Consider the following 24481-nt stretch of genomic DNA (forward strand, 5'->3'; position numbering starts at 1 on the left):
GTCGCATTTCTTCTATCAAGAAATTTTTCTACTCCATCACATCAGGCCAATTATTTCGGTCTTTCATTCTTTGAAATTGTTTTCATTGTTTCATAGGTTGTTACTTTAGGATATAAGGTAAAATATAGAGTTTAGAAAAACCTTGTTTTGACTTTTGACTTAAACACTGTATATCAACCATATCAAAGTGTATTTAACCTCAGTTTTCTTATTTGTAAAATGCATATTAATATCACATCCCTCATAGGATTGTTATATAAATGAAATGAGGTAATATATAGTGTTTTAAAAACTTTAAAATGTTGTTACATATTTATCATGTTGGTAATGATGACAATGACAACCAGAGAGCCTTGATAAGAGTGACGATCCATTCCATATACATAAGAGCATCATAAAGTTAGTCTCTAGATTGTCAACTTTATTTCATTTTTTTCTGCATGACTGTAGTGGTCTGCTTTGGCCACATATTGGCTGTATAACTTTGAGTCATTTAGCCTATCAGAACTCCAGGTAACAAAGACTGTAAGTGGAAGAGAAAATGTCAACATGCATTGATGGAAGGAGTTTCCTCATTTAAATTCCTCACACAAATGAAATCACAAGTTTAGTTCCTATCCCTATTCCTAGGCAATCAATCAAACCATATAAACCTTAAAATCATTCATCAGCAAGATTTTAATAATCTCAGATATCACTTCTCTAACTTAGCCTTCTATAAACCAAATTCAGTTCCATGACATGAGGAAGACATTTTTGTATACTGTTTTATCCAAATCATCTATATGAAAATAATTTCTGAATTCTCCACTATCTCTTGTAGAGTACCTTTTAAATAACTGATTACAATGTTTTATCCCAAAAAACTACTATGAGAAAATAAAACATTTTTAGAAGAACAAATAATTTCTTCCTTCATAAAACCAAAGACCTAATCAAAAAAGATCAAATGTTTCTTTTGGAAAAACTTTTTGGAAATTAGGAATATGCAAAATTTGATGAAGCATGTCTGAACTTTATTTTTAAATGCACTTTAAAATGTTAAAACAAATTAATTTGTGAAACTAAAAGTGGGAGTCTATGAATTTAAAAATGTTAAGTAGTTACTTTCTTGCACTTGAAATATGTGTTATCTCAGACACAATGGTTCATAATCCGAATTGATTCTCCAATAAGCCTTTTCTAGAAAACATCAAGAACTTAAATAGAAATAATGAAAAAAAAATTGCTTTGATTGATGAAAATTCTTGCAGGATTTTTTTTCTGCTGTTGACTCTGTTTTATGTATTATTTGTCTAAAAGCCCATTAGGCAAAATATCCTGCTTACTAAATTGTATCCTGATTAGAGACCATTGAACTATCACTAACATCACTAATGACCAGTCATTCATGAAATGGTACTCCAGTGCCCTGAAAGTTATGCAATTTATCCACAACTCCACATGAAAAAAAGAAAGTATTGAGCATTACATTTGACACAATTTAGGAAACTGGATTAATCTGTTCTAAGATGATCAAACAACTTTTTAAAAGAAAAATATATAGCCACCTACTATGTGTCAAGTGAAGTGTTAAGAATTCAAGATCTACTGTTGCTGCTAATTCTATTATTATTTTTATTACTATTACTATTACTACTCCCATCTAATATTTCTATGTACTAAGCAGTATGCTAAGTGCCTTACAAAAAATTACCAAAAAAAAGTTACATAATAACTCTGAGAGGTAGATGCTATTGTTGTCTTCATTTTACATTGGAGCAAACTAAAACAACTACAACAAAAAGGCTTCCTGAGTTGCCTCAGGTTAAACAATTAGTAAGTGTCTCTGAGGCTGGATTTGAACTCAGGTCTTCCTTACTCCATGCCTTTTCCTCTATCCAATATTCCTTTTTTTTTTAGGAATATAGGATAATGTTAATTAGGTAAAGGTATTTTGGTTTGGGAAGTTATAAGGATGAGGAGTGGAACCTTAGGGGAGTTAATTGATATGTACTTTCTAGTAGCAATGGTGATGTTTATTTAATTATGGTTCCCAGGAAAAAAGAGAGAGAGAGAGAGAGAAGGAAAGGAGGACTGGGATACATAAGGAAACAGCCAGAGTCAAATGTGAATTATGACTGAGACCTGATAGATATAGGGAACTACCTCACTCACCAATCAGCACAGTGTAAGAAAGCACCAGACTGGGAGTTTTAGAGCCAAGACTATGAATTTTGGAAACTCAGAGACTACAAAAGTCTATTGAATCAATAGCCTTATCTAAATGCTCCAAACCATCACAGAATCTCAATGACCCTCTACAAGCAATTTTTCATTTCTCTTGGTACCTTGGACTTTTAAGTTACAAATTTAAAAAAATAATAATTGTTTCAAAAATAGGGCTTGGTACAGGAATCTTCTTTCTAACTCTAAAGATAGATTGATCAATTTCCCATCTAAACAATGTATGCCAATCACTGTTTGAGCACTCCACAAGAAACTTTAATGGGGTGATTAACATGCAATTACAGATCTAGTAATGAGAGACTACTTTGCTTAACTTTATAGAGTGAATCTAAATGCTATTATTTGTGCCAATCATGTGCTGAATTCATCTTCTTAAACTAGGTCAAAATGCTTCAAAAACCTAAATGAATTATGGAATCAAAATAGCTATTAAATTTACTCTTACAAAAAAAAAACAAAACAAAAACAAACAAACAAACAAACAAAAAAAAAAAACCCTGTGATATTTAACCATAAATACAGTACAACACCATTGCTGTTAGCATGAGTGTGTGGCTTTTACACTGTTATTGCTAGAGAGATTGATGGCATACTTATATCAAACATGGAAGCAGAAAAAAAAAAAAAGCTTGTACTTCCCCTTGCCATAAAAATTTCTCTGGAGATTATGATTCTCTCAGAAACAGTTATGTTCCCCAATTAACATTAGTCACCATTTCAATGATTTTGGTCCTAATTAACAATCCCAAATGATGCTCACTTACCTATTCTAAGTCACAAAATGCAAACTAGTGGAGAGGTTTGTGGCATGTTACCTGTCTATAAATCTTCTTTTAAGTAATGTCATATTTTCCTATTTTCCTAAATTTTGTTTTTTGATAACTGCCCTAAATTTGAAATATCAAAGATTAGGGTCACAAAATTTCAGCATGGAATGGGAGTCATTTAGTCCAACCAACCTAAAGCATTTATTTTTTGTTTGTTTGTTTTTCTGAGACAATGGGGGTTAAGTGACTTGCCCAGGGTCACACAGCTAGGAAGTGTTAATGTCTGAGGCCAGATTTGAACTCAGGTCCTCCTGAATTCAAGGCTGGTGCTCTATCCACTGCGCCACTTAGCTACCCCTAGTTCATATTTCATAAAGGGATTGAACTACTTCATCTTTAAGTCTCTGAATACTATGGTTTTATGGAACTGAGAGCAAAGCAATAGGATTATATTCTATTGTACTTTTAAGAGTAGAATCTCTTTTGTACATTATTATTTAGAGAAAGCAACAGAAAATGTCACATTAAAATTGATCTCTACCTGGAACATTCACATATAAATAATGGTAAAGTCTAACACACTGGTTTTATCTCCTAGGATAGCAAGAAATAAATAAAATAACTGAAATGCTATAGACAAGATTCCTTACTTCTGAGTGGTGTTTAAAACAGGTTCAGGAGGGTCTAAAACATTCCCATTCTTTGGTAGAAAGCAATTTAAATGAATGTTTCTGGCTATGTTACCCCCTTTTAGAAATTGTATTTAAATCAAAACCATCACTGTTTCAGAGGTATAAGGAATCTCAGGTCTTCTAAAGCAACTTGCATTTGAAACAGAATCCTCTCTACAACATTCTCAGCAAGTAGTCATTCAACTTTTACTAAAAGATAACTTATGATGGAATATCAGGCCAGCCTTTGGTCTTGCTTGGTACTGATTGTGTGACCTTGTACAATTCACTTGGTTTCTGCAGATCTGCTTTCTTCTTTGCTAATGAGAGTCCTGGATTAGGTGATTTCTGAAGTTCCTTCCCACTATAATTCTGTTTTTATAAATACATTACATTCTGATGCAGTTTCAGATAGCTCTAATTGTTAGGTTGCTAAATGAGCTGAAGTATCCTTTTCTGAATTATCCACTAGTTGCTCCTAGGAAACAATATAATTGCTTTTAGTGTCACACATGAATATATATTGTTGTCCAACTAAAGTTTCTCCTTCTCCTCAAGCCTAGGGATAATCGTTGTCTGAAAAGTTTGGTGAAATGGATGTCACTGCTCATCATTTCTCTTTTGGAAGCTGGCAGTATAACCTCATCATTTATAGTGACATTCAGCAGTGCTGGCAGGTGGCCTAAAGGCAGCCATATCACCATAAGAATGACAGGAGAGACCTTCAGAAATTAATGCATATATTTCTTGAAAATTTTTGCCCTGGTCAGGCATTGCACAAAGATTCCAGATGTGTTCTACTATGACATGCCTTTTTTTGAGTAAACTGCCAGTATTTTGAGGATATTGTAGTATGGTGAAATTCATTTATTTAAAGATATAATGACTTTGAATGATCACATTCAATTTACCCCAACAAATCATGTTGCACTACAGGCTTAGTACTATGGATTTAAGAAATAGTTCATTTCTCAAGAATAAAAAACAAGAAATTTACATTCTCCTGGAATGGGAAAGGGATTTCCAACCTATACTTAAGTAATAAAACATAAAGCAGAAATAGCATAAAGAAAGAAGGATTCTAAGGAGAGTGCTAAAAATTAGGTGTGATCTAAACAAACTTTGTTGATTATGACATCTGTGTAATATCTTAAAAGAAGCCTGGCATTTTGCAATATAAAAGTGAGAAGATAGTATACTCTCAAATCAATGGAAACTCAGGGTTATTGAAAATACTGTACAGTTTCCCAAATCTATCTGCTCTGCTTTCTTTTTTATATTTTTATTTTTATATTGAAAATGCTCAAAATTTTCTCAACTCTCTCTGCCCTGCTTTCCTTTTTTATTTCATCACATGCTTAGATCACTGTTCATCTGAAAATTTAATCCAAGATATTTATTCCAGATTTATAGGACCATGCTTACTATTATCTATTATAATCTTAAAAAAAGGTCATATTTAATACACATTGTTTTTCTTGTATGTGTGACATGAAGAGACTTTGTTTGAAAAGACTTTGAAGTGATTGTAGATTACACAACATTCTGGGATTTGATGAAATTACCACAATTATCTACAAACAGGATCATTGAAGCACCTCATCATGAATATATGAGCATTAAGCTTGGAATCAGAAAAGCTTGAGTTTAGAAGTTGTCCTAGTCATTTAATATTTTTATAATCATAAACAAGTCATTTAATACATAGATTGGTCCTCTCTCAAACTCATTTATAAATTGAGAATAATTGCATCTACCTCACAGAGTTGTTTTTTCTTTTGTTTGGTTGGTTGTTATTTTTTTTTTTTGAGAATCAAATGAGAAAATATACATAAAACACCTTGTGAACCATGGCTTCAAAAGTATGAAAACAATAAGAGAAGTCGAGCATCTAGTTCTTATCCTGAGCAATAAGGAGGAAGTAGTGGATGTGGAGATATTGGAAAGAACTTATCCTTCCAACTTAGAGTTTGTGTTGAATAATGAGGAAAACATTGGGCTATAAGACCATATGGTAATATAGAATGATAAAAATACTATATTGAAAGTCAGAAAACAGAGGTCCAAATTGAAGTTCTGCTGCTTAACTATTTGCATGCCTTTGGGCAAGTCATTAAAACTCTCATGGCTTTAGCTTCCTCATTTATAAATTAAAGGAATTATATCACAATTTCCTTAAAGTCTAACTTCCAAACATTAAATCTATGAACTCTATATAAGTGAATATTTTGAAATAGCTTCCTATAAGATCTTTAATATTACAATAACCTAATTTATAAAGAGTATGTGAAACCCATTCTCAAGGAGGAATAAAAGCACAGAAAAATACATTACTCAAAGGAAAAAATTAAAGATAATTAAGACTCACAAAACAGAAAGAGATGCATGAAGAACTCATTAATCAATTTAGGCTTAAAGACATGTAAAGAAAATGAAATAAGGAGAAATACTTGAAGATGGATGCAAAATAGAATAGTATCAGGAGAGAGAATGCACAGAATAACTAAGAAGAGAAATGACCAAAAAAAGCATGAAGTTTTTTAATAACAATATTTGCAGCAAAAGGAGGATCACAGAAAGGCCAATGTTGCTGCACAAGACAAATGTGATAGTGTCATTTAATAATGAGATGATGTAAATGTTTAATTTTGCATCTATTTTCTCCACTAGTGGAAAAAAATTTAGACTACAAAAATGAAATTAAATAATTCACGAATAGCTGAAAATCAAGATAAATATGGATATGGTTTTAAAAATACAGATACTCTCCATGTGTTCAGCTCAGGAGACTCAGAAGAATTTATTCTAGAATTCTGAAAAAAAAAATTTGCAGCTTATTTCTGAATTTTTATTGCTCACATATTGTCTACTTTAAAAAAAACAGATTGTAATCTTTTAATTGTAGAACTTTAATATTGAGCTCAATTTCTGGCAAAATTCTAGAATATCTTAAAAGCATTTTTGTAAGCATTTGCAAAAATGAAGTTTTTATTGCTAAGAACTTACATAAATTCATGAAATGCTAGCCAAGCTATATTTCTTCATTTTCTTTCTTTTTTAAATGAAAGCTTATATATATATATATATATATGTGTGTGTGTGTGTGTGTGTGTGTGTATATATATATATAAATGGAATTTCATAGATATAATTTTTCTATTTTTAACATAATATTAATAAGTTTCTCATAATATCTATGTGGGAAAAATGAAAATATATAAATTATATGTTAACACAGTTTGATGGATAGCCAATTTGATTAATCTAATCTGGTAAGATTTTATTTGCCTGGCAAATACACTAAAAATACAAAGAGAAAATAACTGATGGTTACTGCCTCCAAAGATATACTTGTGTGTATGGGCTTGGTTTAATGAAACTGATCTAAAATATTGTCATGAATTAAATGTGAACTTAAAAGTATTCACAGGAGATACCCAAGGATCTTTATTTGGCTCTATATTAATTAATACTTTTATCAAAGGCATCAGACTGTCTGTTAATCAGTTTGCAGATGACACAAACCTAGGTAGATGGGAAGGAGGTACAAGAAAGAGATGGTGATAACAAACATTGATAAAATATCAAATAACAAGAGGTAAGATACAAAATATTTCTCAACATACAAAAATGTTTGACCAAATGATGAAATTTGATGGGGAAAGATCTAAACATACTTGGGGAGAAAAAAGCATGGGATTAGGGAATGTGACTATCTTAATCATATAAACAAAGTCTTGAGGATTAAATGAGCTTCAAGGAAGCTCAAAGTGAATCAGTTTTATATTGAAAATAGAAAGCTATACTCATACTGTCTCCAAATTGGTTTTGTTATTGTTGTATAAAGATGGTAATAGACCCCTTGCAGTTTTCTTTACTCAAACAGCATCTAGAATATCATGTTCAATCCTGAGCATTCCATTTTAGAATGAAAATTGATAAATTCAAGCACTTCCAGGGAAGGATGGCTAAAAGACTGAAATTGTGTATTAAGATCAGTTTAAGGAATTTAGATGATTAAGATTAAAAAGACTATCTAAAGAAGATTACAGGGGCAGCTAGGTGGCGCAGTGGATAGAGCACCAGCCCTGAATTCAGGAGGACCCGAGTTCAAATTTGATCTCAGACACTTAACACTTCCTAGCTGTGTGACCCTGGGCAAGTCACTTAACCCCAGGCTCAGGAAAAAAAAAAAAAAAAAAAAAAAAGATTACAAATCTCTAGCTTTGATATTGTGACATCTCTCATATGTTCAGACTGTAGGATACTGGATAAAAAGTCATTTAACCCCTCAATATTCAGCAACACTTTAAAACTGGAGGACTCTATCTTCTTTAGTAGAAAAAGTTTCCTTATCTGGGAGTCCCCAGTACTAGTGAAATTAAGTCCACCCTTTGATGGTAAAGATATTCCTTGACTGGTACAGTTTTGCACTGATGACAATTTTCTCTTCTCTTGACTTTGGAATATACATAATATCACTGAATCTCAAGCTTGAAGGAATTTCAGGAGTTATATAGTTCACACTGTGGCTGAACAGAAATCTTTCAACCACATTCTGCCATCGTTAGAAGATTCTCCTTGAAGGAGAACATATTACATCTATAGGCACCCTAATATTTCCATAGCTTGTTTATTTTTCCATTTATCATTGATTCTTCTTCCTAAACTCTCTAAAGATGAGAATTTTCAAAGCTTTGTATTTGACTCTTTTTTTTTTCTTTTCTCTTTATACACTTTCTTTCTATGATCTTATCTGCTTCCACATTATAAACTATTAAATCTGAACATTATTCCCAAATATAGCTCTCTAGCTTTGGAAATTCTTTACCGAACTATAATTCATTTCCCTATTGATTGACTAGACATATAAAGTTATATTTCCCACAACTTCCTTCAGAGCTAAAAGATAAACAGAAAAATGCATCTTCCTTTCTTCATATTAAGTGCCTCACTCAAAACTTATAATGCCACCATTTTTTCCAATCATCCAAAGTTTAAAACATCAATGATCCTTGCATCTCTACCCATCATTATAATTTAAGTTCTACCGATTATACCACCAACTCTTCCATATTTCCATATTGTCCTGTATTGACCCCATTACTTAATGGCAATGGCAAGAAGAGTATTGCCCCTCTTTTTATATGTTAAAAATGAGACTTTAAAATATTAAGTGATTTTTCCAGGGTCACACAGATAAAAAAGTGGTGATATTGTGACCCCAAACCTGTTTTTTCCACTCTAATATCACTATTCTTTCTACTTTGCAAGCACTCAAGTTCAGGATATTATGAGTTCTTACTTGGACTATAGTAATTATCTTGTCATTAATTTCATTTACTTTACTTTTTAATAATAGCTTTTTATTTTCAAGATTTAAGCAAAGATAGTTTTCAACATTCATCTTTCCAAAACCTATGTTCTAAATTTTATCCCCCTCCCTTCCTCCCACCCTTTCTCTAGACAGCAAGTAATCCAATATATGTTTACTATGTGCAATTCCTCTATACCTATTTCCATAATTATTATGCTCCACAAGAAAAACCAGATCAAAAAGGGAAAAAAATGAGAAAGAAAACTGAAAATGAAAATACTATGTTGTAATCCACACTCAGTCCCTACAGTTCTCTTTCTGGATAGCTCTCTTCTTCAAAAGTCTGCTCATTATAAAAAAGAGCAATGTTCATTAGAATTAATCATTGCCTAATTTTGTTGTTGCTGTATACAATGTTCTCATAGTTCTACTTAATTCAGTTAGCATTTGTTCATGTAAGTCTCTCTGGGCTTTTCTAAAATCAAACTGAAGCTTGTTTCTTATAAAACAATAATATTCCATAACATTCATATACCATAATTATTCACGTTCTCCAACTGGACATCCATTCCATATCCAGTTCCTTGACATTACAGAAAAGGCTTCTACAAATATTTTTGCACATGTCAATCTTTTTTCCTTTTTTTATGGTCTCTTTGGGATACATATCCAGTAGAGAAACTGCTGGATCAAAGGGTATGCCCAGTTTGATAGCTCTTTGGGCATAGTTCCATATTGCTGTCCAGAATGATTGAATCAATTCATAACTCCATCAACAATGTTCAATAATTTTCACTAATTCTCTTGAAATTCTTGACTTTTTGTTCTTCCAGATGAACTTTGTTATTATTTTTTCTAGCTTTGGAAAGTAATTTATTGTCAGTTTGGTTGGTATGGCACTAAATATGTAGATTAGGTAGAATTATCATTTTCATTATATTAACTTGGCCTATACATGAGCACTTGATATTCTTCCAGTTGTTTAGATCTGCCTTTATTTGTGTGAAAAGTGTTTTGTAATTGTGTTCATATACTTCATGACTTTGTCTTGACAGGGAGACTCCAAAATATTATATATTATCTATAGTTATTTTAAATGGAATTTCTCTTTGTGTCTTTTGCTGCTGGATTTTGTTAGTAACATATAAAAATGCTGATGATTTATGTGGATTTATTTTGTATACTGCAACTTTGCTAAAGTTATTAATTGTTTTTAGAATTTTTTTAGCTGATTCCTTATCTTAGTACTACAGAGCAACAATTTTGTTTCCCCATTACCTACTCCAAACTCTTTAATTTGTTTTCTCTTATTGATAATGCTAACATTTTAATACAACATTGAATAGTAATGGTGATAGTGGACAACCTTGTTTTGCCTCTGATCTTATTGGTAATGCTTTTAGTTTATCCCTATTACATATGATGCTTGCTGGTGGTTTTAAATAGGAAGGAAATTTTAAGGAAAAACCCATTTATTCTTATGTTCTATAGTGTTTTTAATAGAAATGGCTGTTGGATTTTGTCAAATGTTTTTTCTGCTTCTGTTGAGATAATCATATGGTTTCTGTTAATCTCATTTACTTTAATAATAAGCATGTTATATTTTGAATTGGAGTTGGGAGGAATCCTGCCATTAATATGGATCTTCTAAGTGACTATTAGAAAGTCACTTAATTTCTCTGTTCCAGTTTTTTCATCTTTAAAACTAGTGTTGGAATAAATGTTCTCTAATGATCATTATAATTCTTGCTCTATAATTCTATTCTCTCTCCTTCTTATCTCTCTTCTACATAGTAATCATGTTATTTTTTTAAAACTCAATTTGGATCATATTATACTCTAATATAAATACAATAAAACAATAAAACTTTTATTAAAAATATGAACAAGTCATACAAAAAAACCCAGAATGACTTATGACTTATAGCCTTCAGGCTATAGTTTGCTGACCTGTGGAACGCATAAAGTCTAACCTGCTTAGCCTGGCATTCAATCCTTTTTATTCTCAATATTACCAAGATCTCCAATTTATATGCCACTAAAGATATTCAAAGTACTTAAACTACTTGCTCTATTGAATGAGTTTTGTACTTTCCTGCTACCTTGCTTTTTTAAATGCCATTTCTCTTATCTAGAATGCCCTCCCTGAACACCATCTCCTCTGGCTCCAATACTACCTTTTCCAAAATACTCTTCCTAATAATCTCCTAATTACTGTAGGATTTAATCTCTATTTCCTTATAGAACTCATAATAAATTGACTTTTATTAGAGCTATGTGTTTCCATATCATTTCTTCTATTACATTTTATATACTTTAAGAATTGAGACTGAATTTCATGCAATATCATAGTTTCCTCAACGCTTAACACAGTTCCTTGCTTCTGGAAAACAGTTCAATGAAGTAGTGAACAGGGTAATGAATTTGGAGCCAAGAAGACCTGTGTTCCAAAGTCTGCTTCACATAATTAGTTATTTAACCTCTCTTAGTTTCAATTATTTCATCTATAAAATGTATATGATAATAACATTTACCTCAGTATTGTTGCATTATATTGTATTATATTACCACAGTGTTATAAAAAATTAGTGTATATATATATATATAATATATGTATATGAATATATAGTATCTACATAAATACATGTATTCCATATATATACATCATATATAAACATGTATATATGTGTCATGTGTATTACACACACACATATATATAGAATATGTACTTTGTCTATATGTACATATTTGTGTGTATATGTGTATATATACATACATATGAATGTAAGAATGTATGGTATATATCTATCTTATTTTGTAAATTTTAAAGCACTATATAGGCTGCCCTCAAAATCTTAGTGCAGTTTTAAACTAGAAAAGTTTTTATTTCATTCAATGTCTCACTTAGACATAATGCAGTTTAAATAGTGTTAAGATTTTGGGGACACTCAGAAGCAAGGCTGGTTATTACCTATGCATTGAATAAGTGGAAAGAAAAGAATAGCTCAGTGACTGGTCAGTCCTATTTTGGCTACATTGAAGCTCAACCAGTTCCCAAGCTTTAAAGTCTTTAAAAACAATATACTAACAATATATTAAGCCCACAGAACTTGAAAGCACAAAATAGATATTATTCCTTTTTTTTTTTTTTTTTTTTTAATCTGAACCTGTGATTTCATTGGAATCTTGGGGGGGGAGAGGCAACTTCTCATAAGGTAGATCATTACTTGTTTTAAAACTAATTGACTAGTGCACTTAGAGGTATAGTGACTTGATGAGGCTTTATAATTACTACATTGCCAGAGGCTACAATTGAAATTGTCTTTGTAACCTGAAATTATTCGCAATATTCTTTATCCACTTTGCCATCAAAAGGGTCATCCACCCCATCAGTAGCAAAGAAGTACAGGAAAAAAGCTCCAGACAAAGAGTTCTGAATCAGGTTCAGTCTTGAAGGAATTTGACCTCAACTGAAAAGATTACGCTTTTTCTTACACTTTCTGGTTTGCTATACCTTGAATTTAGAATTCTGGGAAAAACACCTACAACAAATATTGCTATAGTTCCATAAAGGTTTCACCAAAAAAGATCACCAGAATGAAAACAGTACTAAATGGACAAAATAGATATTAGGTATAAGAGAGAGAGATTTTTTTTTCTACCATGAGAGAAATTCTTTAATAAAAAACATTCAAGATCTCATATTAACAGGTATTTAAAACATAAAATAAACCATCATGTATTATCTATTGGAAACTTGAAAGCATTTTCTGGGACTACATTTCATTTTGTCTTCAGATTTTCATTGTCTACAATTGACTCAAGAACTTCTCAGCATATTGACCAGGCAGACATAGCTCATTAATCTTTTAATTTCAGGACAAGTCTGTCAGTAATCATCTTCTTTTTGGAAAAGCTGTGTAGTTGCAAGAAGCAACGCCAGCCGAGTAACTAGTATATATTCAAGAACTCTAGAATTAATGAGTCAGCTGCAAGGTCTGGAAATATCTCTCATAACATCTATTTAGTGACCTGAAATCAAAGGAAGAAACACAAAACAGAAGAAGCAGCTGGAGATTTAAGGTCTAACTCACGTTTTTCACAGGAAATCACATTCTCCCTGTACTGTGCATCAGTTGTAGATGTCATTGTTTTTAGAGGAACAGAAAGAAAAGAAATACTGTTTCCTTTCTACCTCACAAACTTGATGAAAACTTAATGGAAAGTTGAGTTTATAATAATAATTATTATATATATACATACATATATATATATATATATATATATATATATATATATATATATATATATATACACAACAATACGCTAAAAAGAAGAAAGAGCTGTTTCTGGCTCAGTAACAATTTTTTTTGAGGTAATCCTTCAGTCATGATTGCCAGAGGACCAACTAGGTATCTCTGGTCACACATGCACTATAGTAAAAGATATATATCCTACTGGAAGAGACTAGAACAAATTATCAGCACTAAGAGGAGTATCTAAGTCTAATAATACAATGAACTTCTAAGAAACTAAAGAAGAGAAAACTGAGGTTCAATCTATCTTTATAAATAAATTAAACTCAAGGTTCCAGATGGCCAAATGTTTATTTGTAATTTCATTGATGTTTGAAAGGTCCATTCCAATTATCCACTTTTAAGAGGTATGTGATCTTTTACTTAATAAACTTAATAAACAAACATTAAGAAACTCTTTCTTCTACTCCTGTATGTTTCAGTTCATGAACAAAAAAGAATCTATGATGCCATTGAGGCAATTCTCATAATAAAGGAAAGCCCATTCATGTCTGTCTAGTTAGTCTACATTGCTGTTATTCATGTACTCTTATAAATACATTTCAGTGAGGTCATTCACAGATACACATGGTATGGATCCTATCCATTGCTTATCCAATGTATTTTGGTCATACACTTCTATGTATGTATAAGAGTAAATATTTAATAATTGCAAACTAATTATTGGTGTTCTAACGTTTTACCATACTTATTAATCTGATTTAAAAGTGAGAATTGCAATCCAATGCATTTCTGATATAGTGAGATTTTTTCCAAACAACCCTTAAATTATTGCTAGATATAGAGCCTGGTACATCCTATTTCCTTTGCATTACTGAGAATCCTGAGAATAAGATTTGTACAGTGTAATTTTATTTCTTGCTTTTTCTGATAATGTAGTTTGATGTTGGCTTAAATGAAGTGAATTTTTAAAATAATGTCCCTTTCTTTTGATGAGGGTTTTTTTAAAAAAGAAAACAATCTCCACCTATTTTCTATTTAGTGTAATTATTATTGGTTTTTTGAGCAATAAGTATAAAACAAAAATTAAATTGATTGCTTTGAAAGATAAATCTGTGATTTCCTTAGTGTAAAAGATGGTAATATATCTAGCCTGTTTATTTAAAAGGAAAAAAAGGACCTCTTTCTTCCCATTATCTGCTAATACTGAGACTATAACATAACATTTGTCTTCCCAAAGTTCTGATCAGTCAAATATCATTTCTGCTGATTTTTTTAAACTATATAAAGATTTAATTAGTGAATAATATGTTTTATAATAACTCCCTTCAAACCTAACAGATTAGCTAGTTCTATTACCTTTATATTGAACAAGACAGAATTCAATTCGATTTAGCAAAAATGTATTAAAGAAATACAGTGTGTAAGGTATTAGACCAGATCCTGGAATGATAAAATCATAGATTTAAAGATTTAGAGGTCATTTAGTCCAACCCCTTCCTTTTACAGAAAGGAAGTTCACAAGGGTATCAAGTGACAGAGAGAGTTTGCCTCTGACTACAAATCCATTGCTCATTCTAATGATGTTCCACCCTTAACAGAGAGATGCCATGAATTCACTGTATTATTAAGGAGATTACAGAGTAATGTAGAGTATGCCTAGGAGGGAGAGAATTTGCACACAAATTTCTGATACAAAAGAAAAGTGCTTAACACAATATGTAGCACATAGTAGAATGCTTGTTGATTGCCTTTGAGACAAATACAAAGGAGTCATCTATACAAACTACTATGAGAAATGTAAAGATAATAAATTTAAAGCTGAAAGTGACCTTAGTGGAAATACATTTTAGAAAGATTAAATGACTTGTCCAATGTCACAAAGCCAGTAAATAAAGACAAAAATAACCTTATGCATTATCACACAAAAATAAGCAGGTTATTAGATAATGACTACGCTTAGGAATTCCTGAAAGAGTTTTAACTGCCACAGCAAAATCTTAATCTCAAAATGTTCTTTCTAGACAGAAAGTCAAGATCATATCTCTGTAACAGTGGTACAAAACCAGAGAGTTCTCTGCACCTTTATAATGATCATCCCTCATGTGTAAAATATATTTCCTTTTCATTTCTCAGACATAGTTTAATAATACTTTGAAATTTCATTCTAGTGCCATTTTCTAGAGGAAAACTTTATTGATTCCTTACTCCCCAAATATTAGTGGTTTCCTACCCTAACTACCTTGTATTTAGTTATCATTTCTTTCAGTATGTACTAATACAGAGAGAGAACTAAGGAGACTGAATGTGGATCAAAGCATATATAGTATTTTTACCTTATTGTTGTTGTTGTTTTTGCTTGCTTGTTTTTTTTTTCTTTCTTGTGTTTTTTTTTTTTCTCTTTTGATCTAATTTTTCTTGCACAATATGACTAATAGAAGTATGTTTAAAATAATTACACATATTTAACCTATATCAGATTGACTGCTGTCTTGGGGTGGGGGAAGAAAAAGGAGGGAGAAAATTTCAAAATACAGTTTTACAAAAATGAATGTTGAAAGCTATATTTACATGTATTTGGAAAAATAAAAAAATAAATAAAAATTAAATATAAAAAAGATATCTATGTGCCTCATAAGAACATATATTTCTTGAAATTAGTAATTATTTCCTTTTTTTGCTAATCCAACAACTAGCTTAATTTTTGGCATGTAGCAAGTACCAAGGAAACCCTTATTGACTAAACAATGTTCTCTGTCATAACACTTTCTTTTTTCTGAAAGCATTTAGCAGTGAAGTATTATTTGCTTCTCAGTCATTTCAGGATTGTAAACAGAGGTTGTAATCCATCTGTCTTAACTGTTTATACCTAATAAGGTTAAAGAGTATGAGAAAAGCAAAATGAAAATGTTATACCCTTCATGATCAGATAAAAAGAGAAGCAAGACTTATGTGTCTTAAAGTTCTCTGATAATTTATGAAGAACTTTTAAAATGTCACAAATATTAATATTTTATATTACTCCTAACCCACACACACACATCACTCCTTCAGCCTATAATGACACTAAGTAAATGTTTAGTGATTTGATTTAATCATTCATTGAATTGTTCTGGCACTATTTTTAGTTTTGTCTCATAACATTCATGTTCTTCATTGAAAACCCATCTAGTGCTTCACAATTATAGGAGGTCATCTTGGGATTAGAAAAGTACAAGAGCAAAGCATAACTTCTGATAAGCTGGATAGGCTTTGCAGTGAATCATGGGTCAGGAATCTAAAGAGAAGCACTTGGTTCAGAAAGGTTGTAGGAGTTATGATCTACATTAGGAGGAAGGTTCAAAAAGAATAAAATCAATTCGATTAAAGTCATTGATTAACCTAATTGTTAAATGAGGGTGACTTGAGGTGATTCAATGTAAACTGATTAGGAATCAGGAAACTTTGGTTTTAGCCTCTAATCTTCCAGTTAGCCATGTCCCCATTTCTTCCATTCTCTGAGTCTTCATTTCTTCACCTCTAATATGAGATTGGGAACTATGTCCTCTGTTTTCTTCCAGAAAAAAATGTTCTCTGAGTTAGTGATTCAAAGTTGTATTCAGATGTCTATTGTTTTCCTTTTGCATATCATTGCAAAACAATTAGTCTTAGTTATACTGTCCTCTGAATGTCAGCATTTTATCAATTCAATTCTGCTTTATAAGACAACTTAAAATATCGTGGCATAAGCTTTTAATTCTAAGGAAAAAATTGTCATTGATTTTTTTCATAAGCATTATGTTCTTCATCCAACAGTTTGTTCTCCCAAATAACTACCTCTCTTCCCTATTAAAGTACATTTGCATAGTGACCTTTCCGGCCAACTAATTATTATGGGACAATTAGTATGTTTGAATCAGCAAAAATAAATAGGCATCAGAGCCATATTCAAATAATGTTAAAAAGTTAGTGCTTAGCAGAGGGGATTGAAGGGGTGGCATTGAAGAAGAATACTTTATTTTATTGTGAAATGATTGTATTCAACTTTAAATTACTTTCTTGAGAATTTCATATATTCAATAGTGTCAAAATGTTAAAGCACAAAAGTCAAAACAATTTACAAAATACTATCTTAGGCTGAATTTGTGTGTTTCAGTTTTATTTCAAATTCATGGCTAGATGCTTAGCCTATCCTTTTAATTGCCTTAAGAAAAGTTTAAAATCAAGGATTCAGCTTTTAAGTATAATAATTATAATTTCCTCAAGATCTCTTTGCCTCTTGGACTCAAATTACCTGAGATTACCAGGTTCTATCTAGTTTTATCTAGTTGAACTAGATAAAAGCTGCCAATTAAAATTCTAAGAACATTAGAATAGGAATAGATAAGTTAAAAAGAACAGAGACTGCCAAGGCCAACCCCAAGGCCTTCTTCATTCTGGATTTCTTCTGGGTTTGCTGACCCACTGGTAGAATACTTACTTGATCCAGGTTCTATATTCCTCCCTCTTCCAGATACATATCACTAAATTGTGTTGAACAAAGCTCTTTAAAGTTAATGCCAAATAAATAGTGTAATGGAACCTCCAATTTTAAGGTTATTCCAATTATTTGCTCTTTTGGTATTGGGGGGAGGGGGGAAATGAAACACTTCCTGACATATTTTCCTTTTTTAAAATGTTCTCTAGAAGACTTTGATGAAGTGCCATCTTCAAAGAAAGTCAAGGGTAAGTTTGTTGCATATAGTTTACTTATAAGGCTGTTCTCAGAGTAGTTTGTTAATGCCTGTTTTGGGACTGAGAAGCATAGTAAAAAGGCCCTGGATCTGAGTTCTACCTGGAACACATACTCCTATGGAACTAAAAGTAAATCATTTAGTGTCATAGAGCCTGCAGGCAACTCTATAGGATAATAAGTTAAAGATGAATTTCTATCTGCTTCATTGAAGAGTGTTTCCTAGTTGGGAATTCCTCACATGAATGAAAAAACAAATTCAGATCCCAATTAGCCCCACTGTATACTTTACTCTTTATTCTAATCATGGGTTTCCATTAAGTATAAATTTGCAATGCACACTTCTTTTATTTAATACAAATATTTTTATTTAAAAAAGAAAAAAAAATTAAATAAGATTTTTATTTAAAAAGATAAAGATAAAAAAGATTCTTTTGTTGTTTTTATATTAGTTAAACTTAGCTAAATTATTAGTTAAAATTAGTTAAACCTTTTGTCTCCCTCTTCCAAGAGAGTCGTCCTTGGTTGTTATTTTTGTTTGTTTGTTTAGAAAAAGAGAAAAAAAATCAGCACTATATTATCATTTTTTTTTTTAATAATATATACGATGTTATACCTTTGCAAATGACTGGAGTAAGATGTTTTCTCATTTTTCTTAGAGGTCATATTTGTTCTTTATTGTGGACTTCCTTAAATGAATTGTGCAGAAGCATCAATTTGGGCAGGATTTGATGACATGTAGTGAGCAAATCTTGTAGCCAAGTCACTTCAATGAAAAGTGGGGACATTTTTGGTAATTAGCAGGCTTTGAAAAAGGAATAGAAAGAGATTTTGACTTCAAGAGAGATGAGGGTGTTGCATGACACTAAGAACATCAGCCATTCAGAAGATAACCAAGTGTATAGTTGCCATTGTTAGGAAGATTAGACATACAGATTAATCCAATCTACTGCTATAGTACTGATAGGCTAGTGGAAATGATTGACAACTATAAGAGTCAGGAACTTTGATCCAGCACCTAACTAGATTTTTTTCAAATGTAATTTAAGGTCCCTGAAACTTAAATTTCTTCACTTGTAAAACAAATAGACTGAACTATACAATTCCTAAGGTCCCTTTTACTTGCCAGTCTCTGTGATCATTTTCTAGGAAGTTTTCTGACTTCAGAGCTACTTAACTGATTTAGTATGAAGTAGTTATTTTCCACTCATAAGTGGCATGAGTTTTTCTGATGACTGCTCTTGTGATTAGAATACAGAATTTATGCTCTTATGATTAGAATATAGAATACAGCTATCACTAACTAATAACTAATTAAAAGATTGGCTCTATTAATTAGTCAGTAAACATTTATTGAATACCTGCTTTGAGCTAGGCCCCATGAAAATCACTAAAAGACTAAAGAATGAGAATTTCTAACCTAAAGAAGCTCAAAACTGAGGAATGGCTATCCTTCTAGAATTCCAAGTTATAAGGAGTCTTAGATATACATATAATGAGATAAAGTGACATAACCAAGATCATTCAGTAAGTTACAAAACTAGAATTCAAGCAAAAGTCCTCAGACTCAAAAATTAATATTCCTTCCATTATACCATGTTGTTCCTCAAACAGAGTTTTTACAATTAGTAAAGTACCTTTGAAATCTAAATAGTACAACTTTTTTATTTTACATATAAGGAAACAAAGAATGAAGTAAAAAGTCCCAAGTTACTCATTTAGTTAGAAATAATAGCTAATATTTAATAGATAATAACTAAGTCAACACTAGATCAAGGTCCCCCTAATTTCATACTGTAGAGTTTCTTGCCAAAAATCTCATTCTACTATCTCCTATTTATATAGATCTCTCCAAATAAGATGTAGCCATATATTTGATTTGAAGGTTTAACAATGGACTACCTAGGAAATAAAATGGATAATCATGGTTCTTCACTGAATACTTTGACCCTAAATGACTTTCATATGCAGAAATGCTACCCATTCTCTTATTCTCAACCTCCACACCTCAAAAATAAAAAGAAAAAATATGATCCACCTAAAATGCTGATGTGTTTTCTCAGTAGGTATGATCATTGAAAATTATTCAAATATCAGAAAAAAAAATCAATCAAATAAATAGGGAGCTAGGATCCATACTTAATCACTATTTCTCTAATATTTAAGAATTGTCCAGAAAAACAAGATGCAATCAGTAGATACTCAAATGGGAACTTTCCATTCCCATCCAGTAACTCTATGCCGGTTTCATTTTACCACTTTCCCTACCAAAATAATAATAATAATAATAATAATAACAGCCTCTATTCTGGATAACTTTTATCCTTATATCTGGTTTTCCTTTTGTCTTTTACATGTTGGTGTTTTAATATAAAGGCCTAAGAAAAACCTTCCTGAGGCAAACATCACTTCTTTCTGCTCAGATTTGAGTTCAAATATGTTGGTGCCCTCAAATATATAGTTTTATTGTCTATACATCAATGCTAAGGTAATGCTCTCACACAATATATGCTTTTATATTTTTATATCCATCAGAGGAAACTGAAGACATGACATCCATGAAGAAAGAAAAAAGTGAGTTTATTGATGACTGTATTATACGTTGCTTATTCTCCTCATATTAAAAACAAAGTATTTGAAACTAAACTTCAAGATTTCTTCATGAAAAGCCAATAATCTATTCCTGGAAGAAGATTTTTAGTACAGACATCAAACATGACTTTAAAGTAGGTCATTTTTTTCTCTCTCTTTGTCAAAGAGAAACTAGTCACTTTTTGTGTCAGGCAAGAGGCACTTAGTTGAAGAAATTACATGATAATGATGACTAGCACAGCATTTATAGTGTTTCATAAGTACAATCACTGAATTTATGCCTGACTCTGTCTTTTACTACAATATCTAGACTAGAATTGCTGAACCTGATTTGCTAAACTTCTTTCCATCAAATAGAAAAGACATAGAACTAGACCAAAATACCCTGATTGTATAGTTCAAATTCTCCTCTGACTGCTGGATTTTATTGGTTGCTTTGCCTTTTGTTTGTTAATTGACACTGTTAAGAGATACTGCTGTACAGGCAACTAATTACTTCTCTTTCTTTGGCTCCCATATGAGAGAGAAATCCTATAGGGAAGCAATGACATAATCATGGGCATTTTCTGCTTATTTTATCCTCCTCAATCAATCAATAAACATTTTTAAGCAACTTGCCAGGAACTTGCTAAGCCATTCATGTTTTACTTTCTGTCCCTCCTTAATAGCCCAATATCTTATCTTTGTGATTATATTTCCTATCTCCTTCTAACCTCTAAAATTATCCACCTTTCATGTATTTTCTCATCTACTTCCCTTACCAGACATTATATTTCTGTGGTTTTCATATTGGCACCTGGTTTGGAACAAGAATGCTTCTATCTAGTTAGCAGGGTAAAATACAACCCTCAGTTCAGGATAAACATAGCTTTTCTCTACAGACACCTGTCCAACTGGCAACAGAGCTAATGGGTAAGGAAATTGCCACATTTACATTACTGCTGTATTCACTTTATAATAATGCAGCTGTATGCACTTTATAATAATGGATAGCATTTATATAGCATTTTAAAATTTGTGATATATTTTACTGAATGGTCTCCTTTGAGATTCATATGAGGTAGGCCCTGCAGATACTATTTCTTTTCTTTTCTTTTTTTTAATAGTGAAATATGTTTTCAAAAGATAAGTGACTCATCCATGGTCACACAACTGGTAAACAATTGAGGTGGGCTTTGAGTACATTTCATTCCTTCTCCAAGTCCCTTAGGTCATGCAATATAGCATTGATTTCCTCCTCCTTTTTCCTCATAGCCCAAGTGATACAGGTGTGTCGGTGCTTGAAAATCCAGGGCTTGACACATATTGGATCTTCTTCCTTCACTTTGAATCTTGTAATAACTTCATAAGCTAATTAAAGTATTTGAAACAGTTCCTCTTCTCTACACACTTGGTACTAGCAAGCTTTGAAGTCTGGTATTATATTAATGTTCACTGAAAGCGAGAGATTTCTGTCCATTTCTATAAACTCTGTACTTTGGTTTTTAAAAATGAAGCCTATTTATTTTTATTGTTCTTGTCTCTTATGTTCCAAATTAATAGCATGTGTATTCTTTTCCACAGCTCCCATCAGTTTCTTCCAGTGTGTCTACTTGGATGGGCATAATGGATATGGATTCCAATTTCCTGTTACACCAGCACACCAGTCTGGGAGCTCCAGTCACTCAAAGTCACCAGAACAGAAGCAACAAGGGCAATAGGCATGCATGTATGGTCCAAGATTCTGAATGTTAGATCTGCCCTAGTGACTCATTGGGTCATTTGTATTAGCAAACATTTTATTTCTTCATCTGGTACTATGAGAGAATGTGGACAAGGTGATTGAAAAACAAAGTGGGCATATTGAAGCACCTCATGTCAAAACCAGTACTCAAAGAGCTCCTGAAAACTAGCAATTGTTAAATTGTGTGATTTTTGTCATTACTGTGTGTGCATTTAATTGCCTGTATAATTCCACTTTCTTTTTTCCTAGAGTACAGGTTTTCTTGTAACATGGACAATTTTTCAACAACTAAGCTTTGAGTCACTCAGTAATAGCTTAATGTTGTTTACACATACTTGCATTTAACTTGTGGCCACCGAATAAGGCCATTTTAACTACATCATTGTGTTTCAGATTCTCATGGGCCTCCTTCAGTGCTCAAAAAAATGTAAAATATGCCACATTCATTAAACATACACTGTATGCTATGAGCACTCTGCTAGGAACTGAGGATACAGAGACAAATATGAAAACAGTCCTTGCTCACAAGGAGTTTACATTCTACTGTCTAATAAACATATCTACAGTTTAAGTTATGCCATATTCACCAGCAGCACTGCACAATTCATTTGGACAGTTCTGGTGGATTGTTTGTTTACTATTTTTAAGCCAACACAGCGTGACATTTCCAGACATTTCCAGACAGCATTATATAACCAATAATATAAAAATGCCAACTGGAAGAAACTTCATAATAAGTATTGAGAACAATTCATATATAGACATACATTTTCATTCACTTTGATAAATCCTTTCTGAGGAGTTTGAAGAGTTTTCTCTCTCAAAGTGGAAATATATGAATGTCAACAAAGATGGAGGAAGGCACTTCAGAAGTACTTCTCCCAGAACATTTTATTTATTTTTTCTAGACAATCAATCATTAGTGCTAGGGAAAGGGATGACACAACTTTGAAACCCATGAAAGTGTTTCACTGAAAATGGGATGTTGTTGGTTGTGCTCCCTTTTGGCCTCCCTAAAGCTATAAATACCAATGTTTTTTACCACATTTTTTCATGGACTCTAAAATCCATATAACTTTGACTTTCATAACACTTAAGGTTCTTATTTGGTTTATGAAAAAGCAACTCAGAAAATAAGTTATTCTTGCTATACCTTAACTTCATTTCAAAGGTTTGGGACAGACAGATTCAACACTAACTTAAGTAAATCATTGATTTTCATGGGATGCAGATGATTATGGTCCTATAAGTTAGGAAAATAAACATTAGTTTACAAGCAAGTCCTTAAGCAGGCTCTTATTCATTGCTATGAATAATTATTCTGTGAAAATTTGGTGATCTTAAGCCATATGATAATGTCACTATTGCAACTGTCCCAAATGTCACTGTTGCAACTAATCAATCTCTATTATATTCATTATAGTGGGACCCAGCTTAGATCAATTCAAAACTAAGTTGACTTACTCATTAAAAGGACAGTCACTTTCTCCAAGGTAGAGTTGAAGTATATGGATGGGGCAATGTGTGATGTTTACTTTGTAAACACTTGTTCCATACCTGTTTCGTGGATGGATAGAATTTATAGCTAACTTTATAGTATTATAATCTCTAAGACTTTGTAAAACAGCATGGGCTAGTGAATAAAAGAGATTAGGTTCTCTTTTCAATGTTGCCTGAGGTAAACCACTCAATTTCCCTACCTCATTCATCAGTCTATAAAATGGGGGAATAAAAATATTGCCATGGTATTTCCCCAGGGAGATTACAGTTAATATGCTGAAATATTTGCAAAGTACTTTGACTATATGAAAGGAGAACTCATTATAATAAAAATTTAAAATACTGCTTTTCTTTTTTTTTTTTTTTTTTTTTTTACTAAAATGGGTATTCTCCAACTATTTTTCTATATTGCCCTTAGCTAGTTCTTTCATTTTTAATCCTGGGATTCACTTGCATTTTTAAAAATAGACTAGGTGGCTATTGTTTTGATGAATAAACAGAAGAAGAAGAAGAATTTATTAAGTGATTCCTATGTGTAAAGCTCTTAATTAAGGAGTGGGATACAAATAGAAAAGTAAGATAGACCCTGCTTTCCAGGAGCTCACATTCAAATAGGCCAGAGAACATAAAGTTCCAGCTGAAATAATTGCAGTGGACATGATTTATAAGGAACCAAAAATACTTCTACTCACCATATTTAATTGTACCCAATATG

General features: G+C 31.8%; 1 protein-coding gene across 17 annotated transcripts in view; it reads left to right on the forward strand.

Moving 5' to 3' along the window:
• Nucleotides 1-24112, forward strand: part of TRDN (triadin) — a 481452-nt gene extending 457340 nt beyond the window's left edge. For all 17 annotated transcript variants that reach the window (XM_074309957.1, XM_074309965.1, XM_074309958.1 and 14 more), the window contains 3 exons: nt 17906-17944; nt 20487-20525; nt 22107-24112. In XM_074309957.1, the coding sequence (XP_074166058.1) occupies nt 17906-17944; nt 20487-20525; nt 22107-22243 (215 nt within the window). In that variant the 3' untranslated portion in view covers nt 22244-24112. The remainder of the gene's footprint in view (nt 1-17905; nt 17945-20486; nt 20526-22106) is intronic.
• The last annotated feature ends 369 nt before the right edge of the window (nt 24113-24481 follow it).

Source organism: Sminthopsis crassicaudata, chromosome 4 (assembly GCF_048593235.1).
Source record: "Sminthopsis crassicaudata isolate SCR6 chromosome 4, ASM4859323v1, whole genome shotgun sequence".
Lineage (NCBI taxonomy): Eukaryota > Metazoa > Chordata > Mammalia > Dasyuromorphia > Dasyuridae > Sminthopsis > Sminthopsis crassicaudata.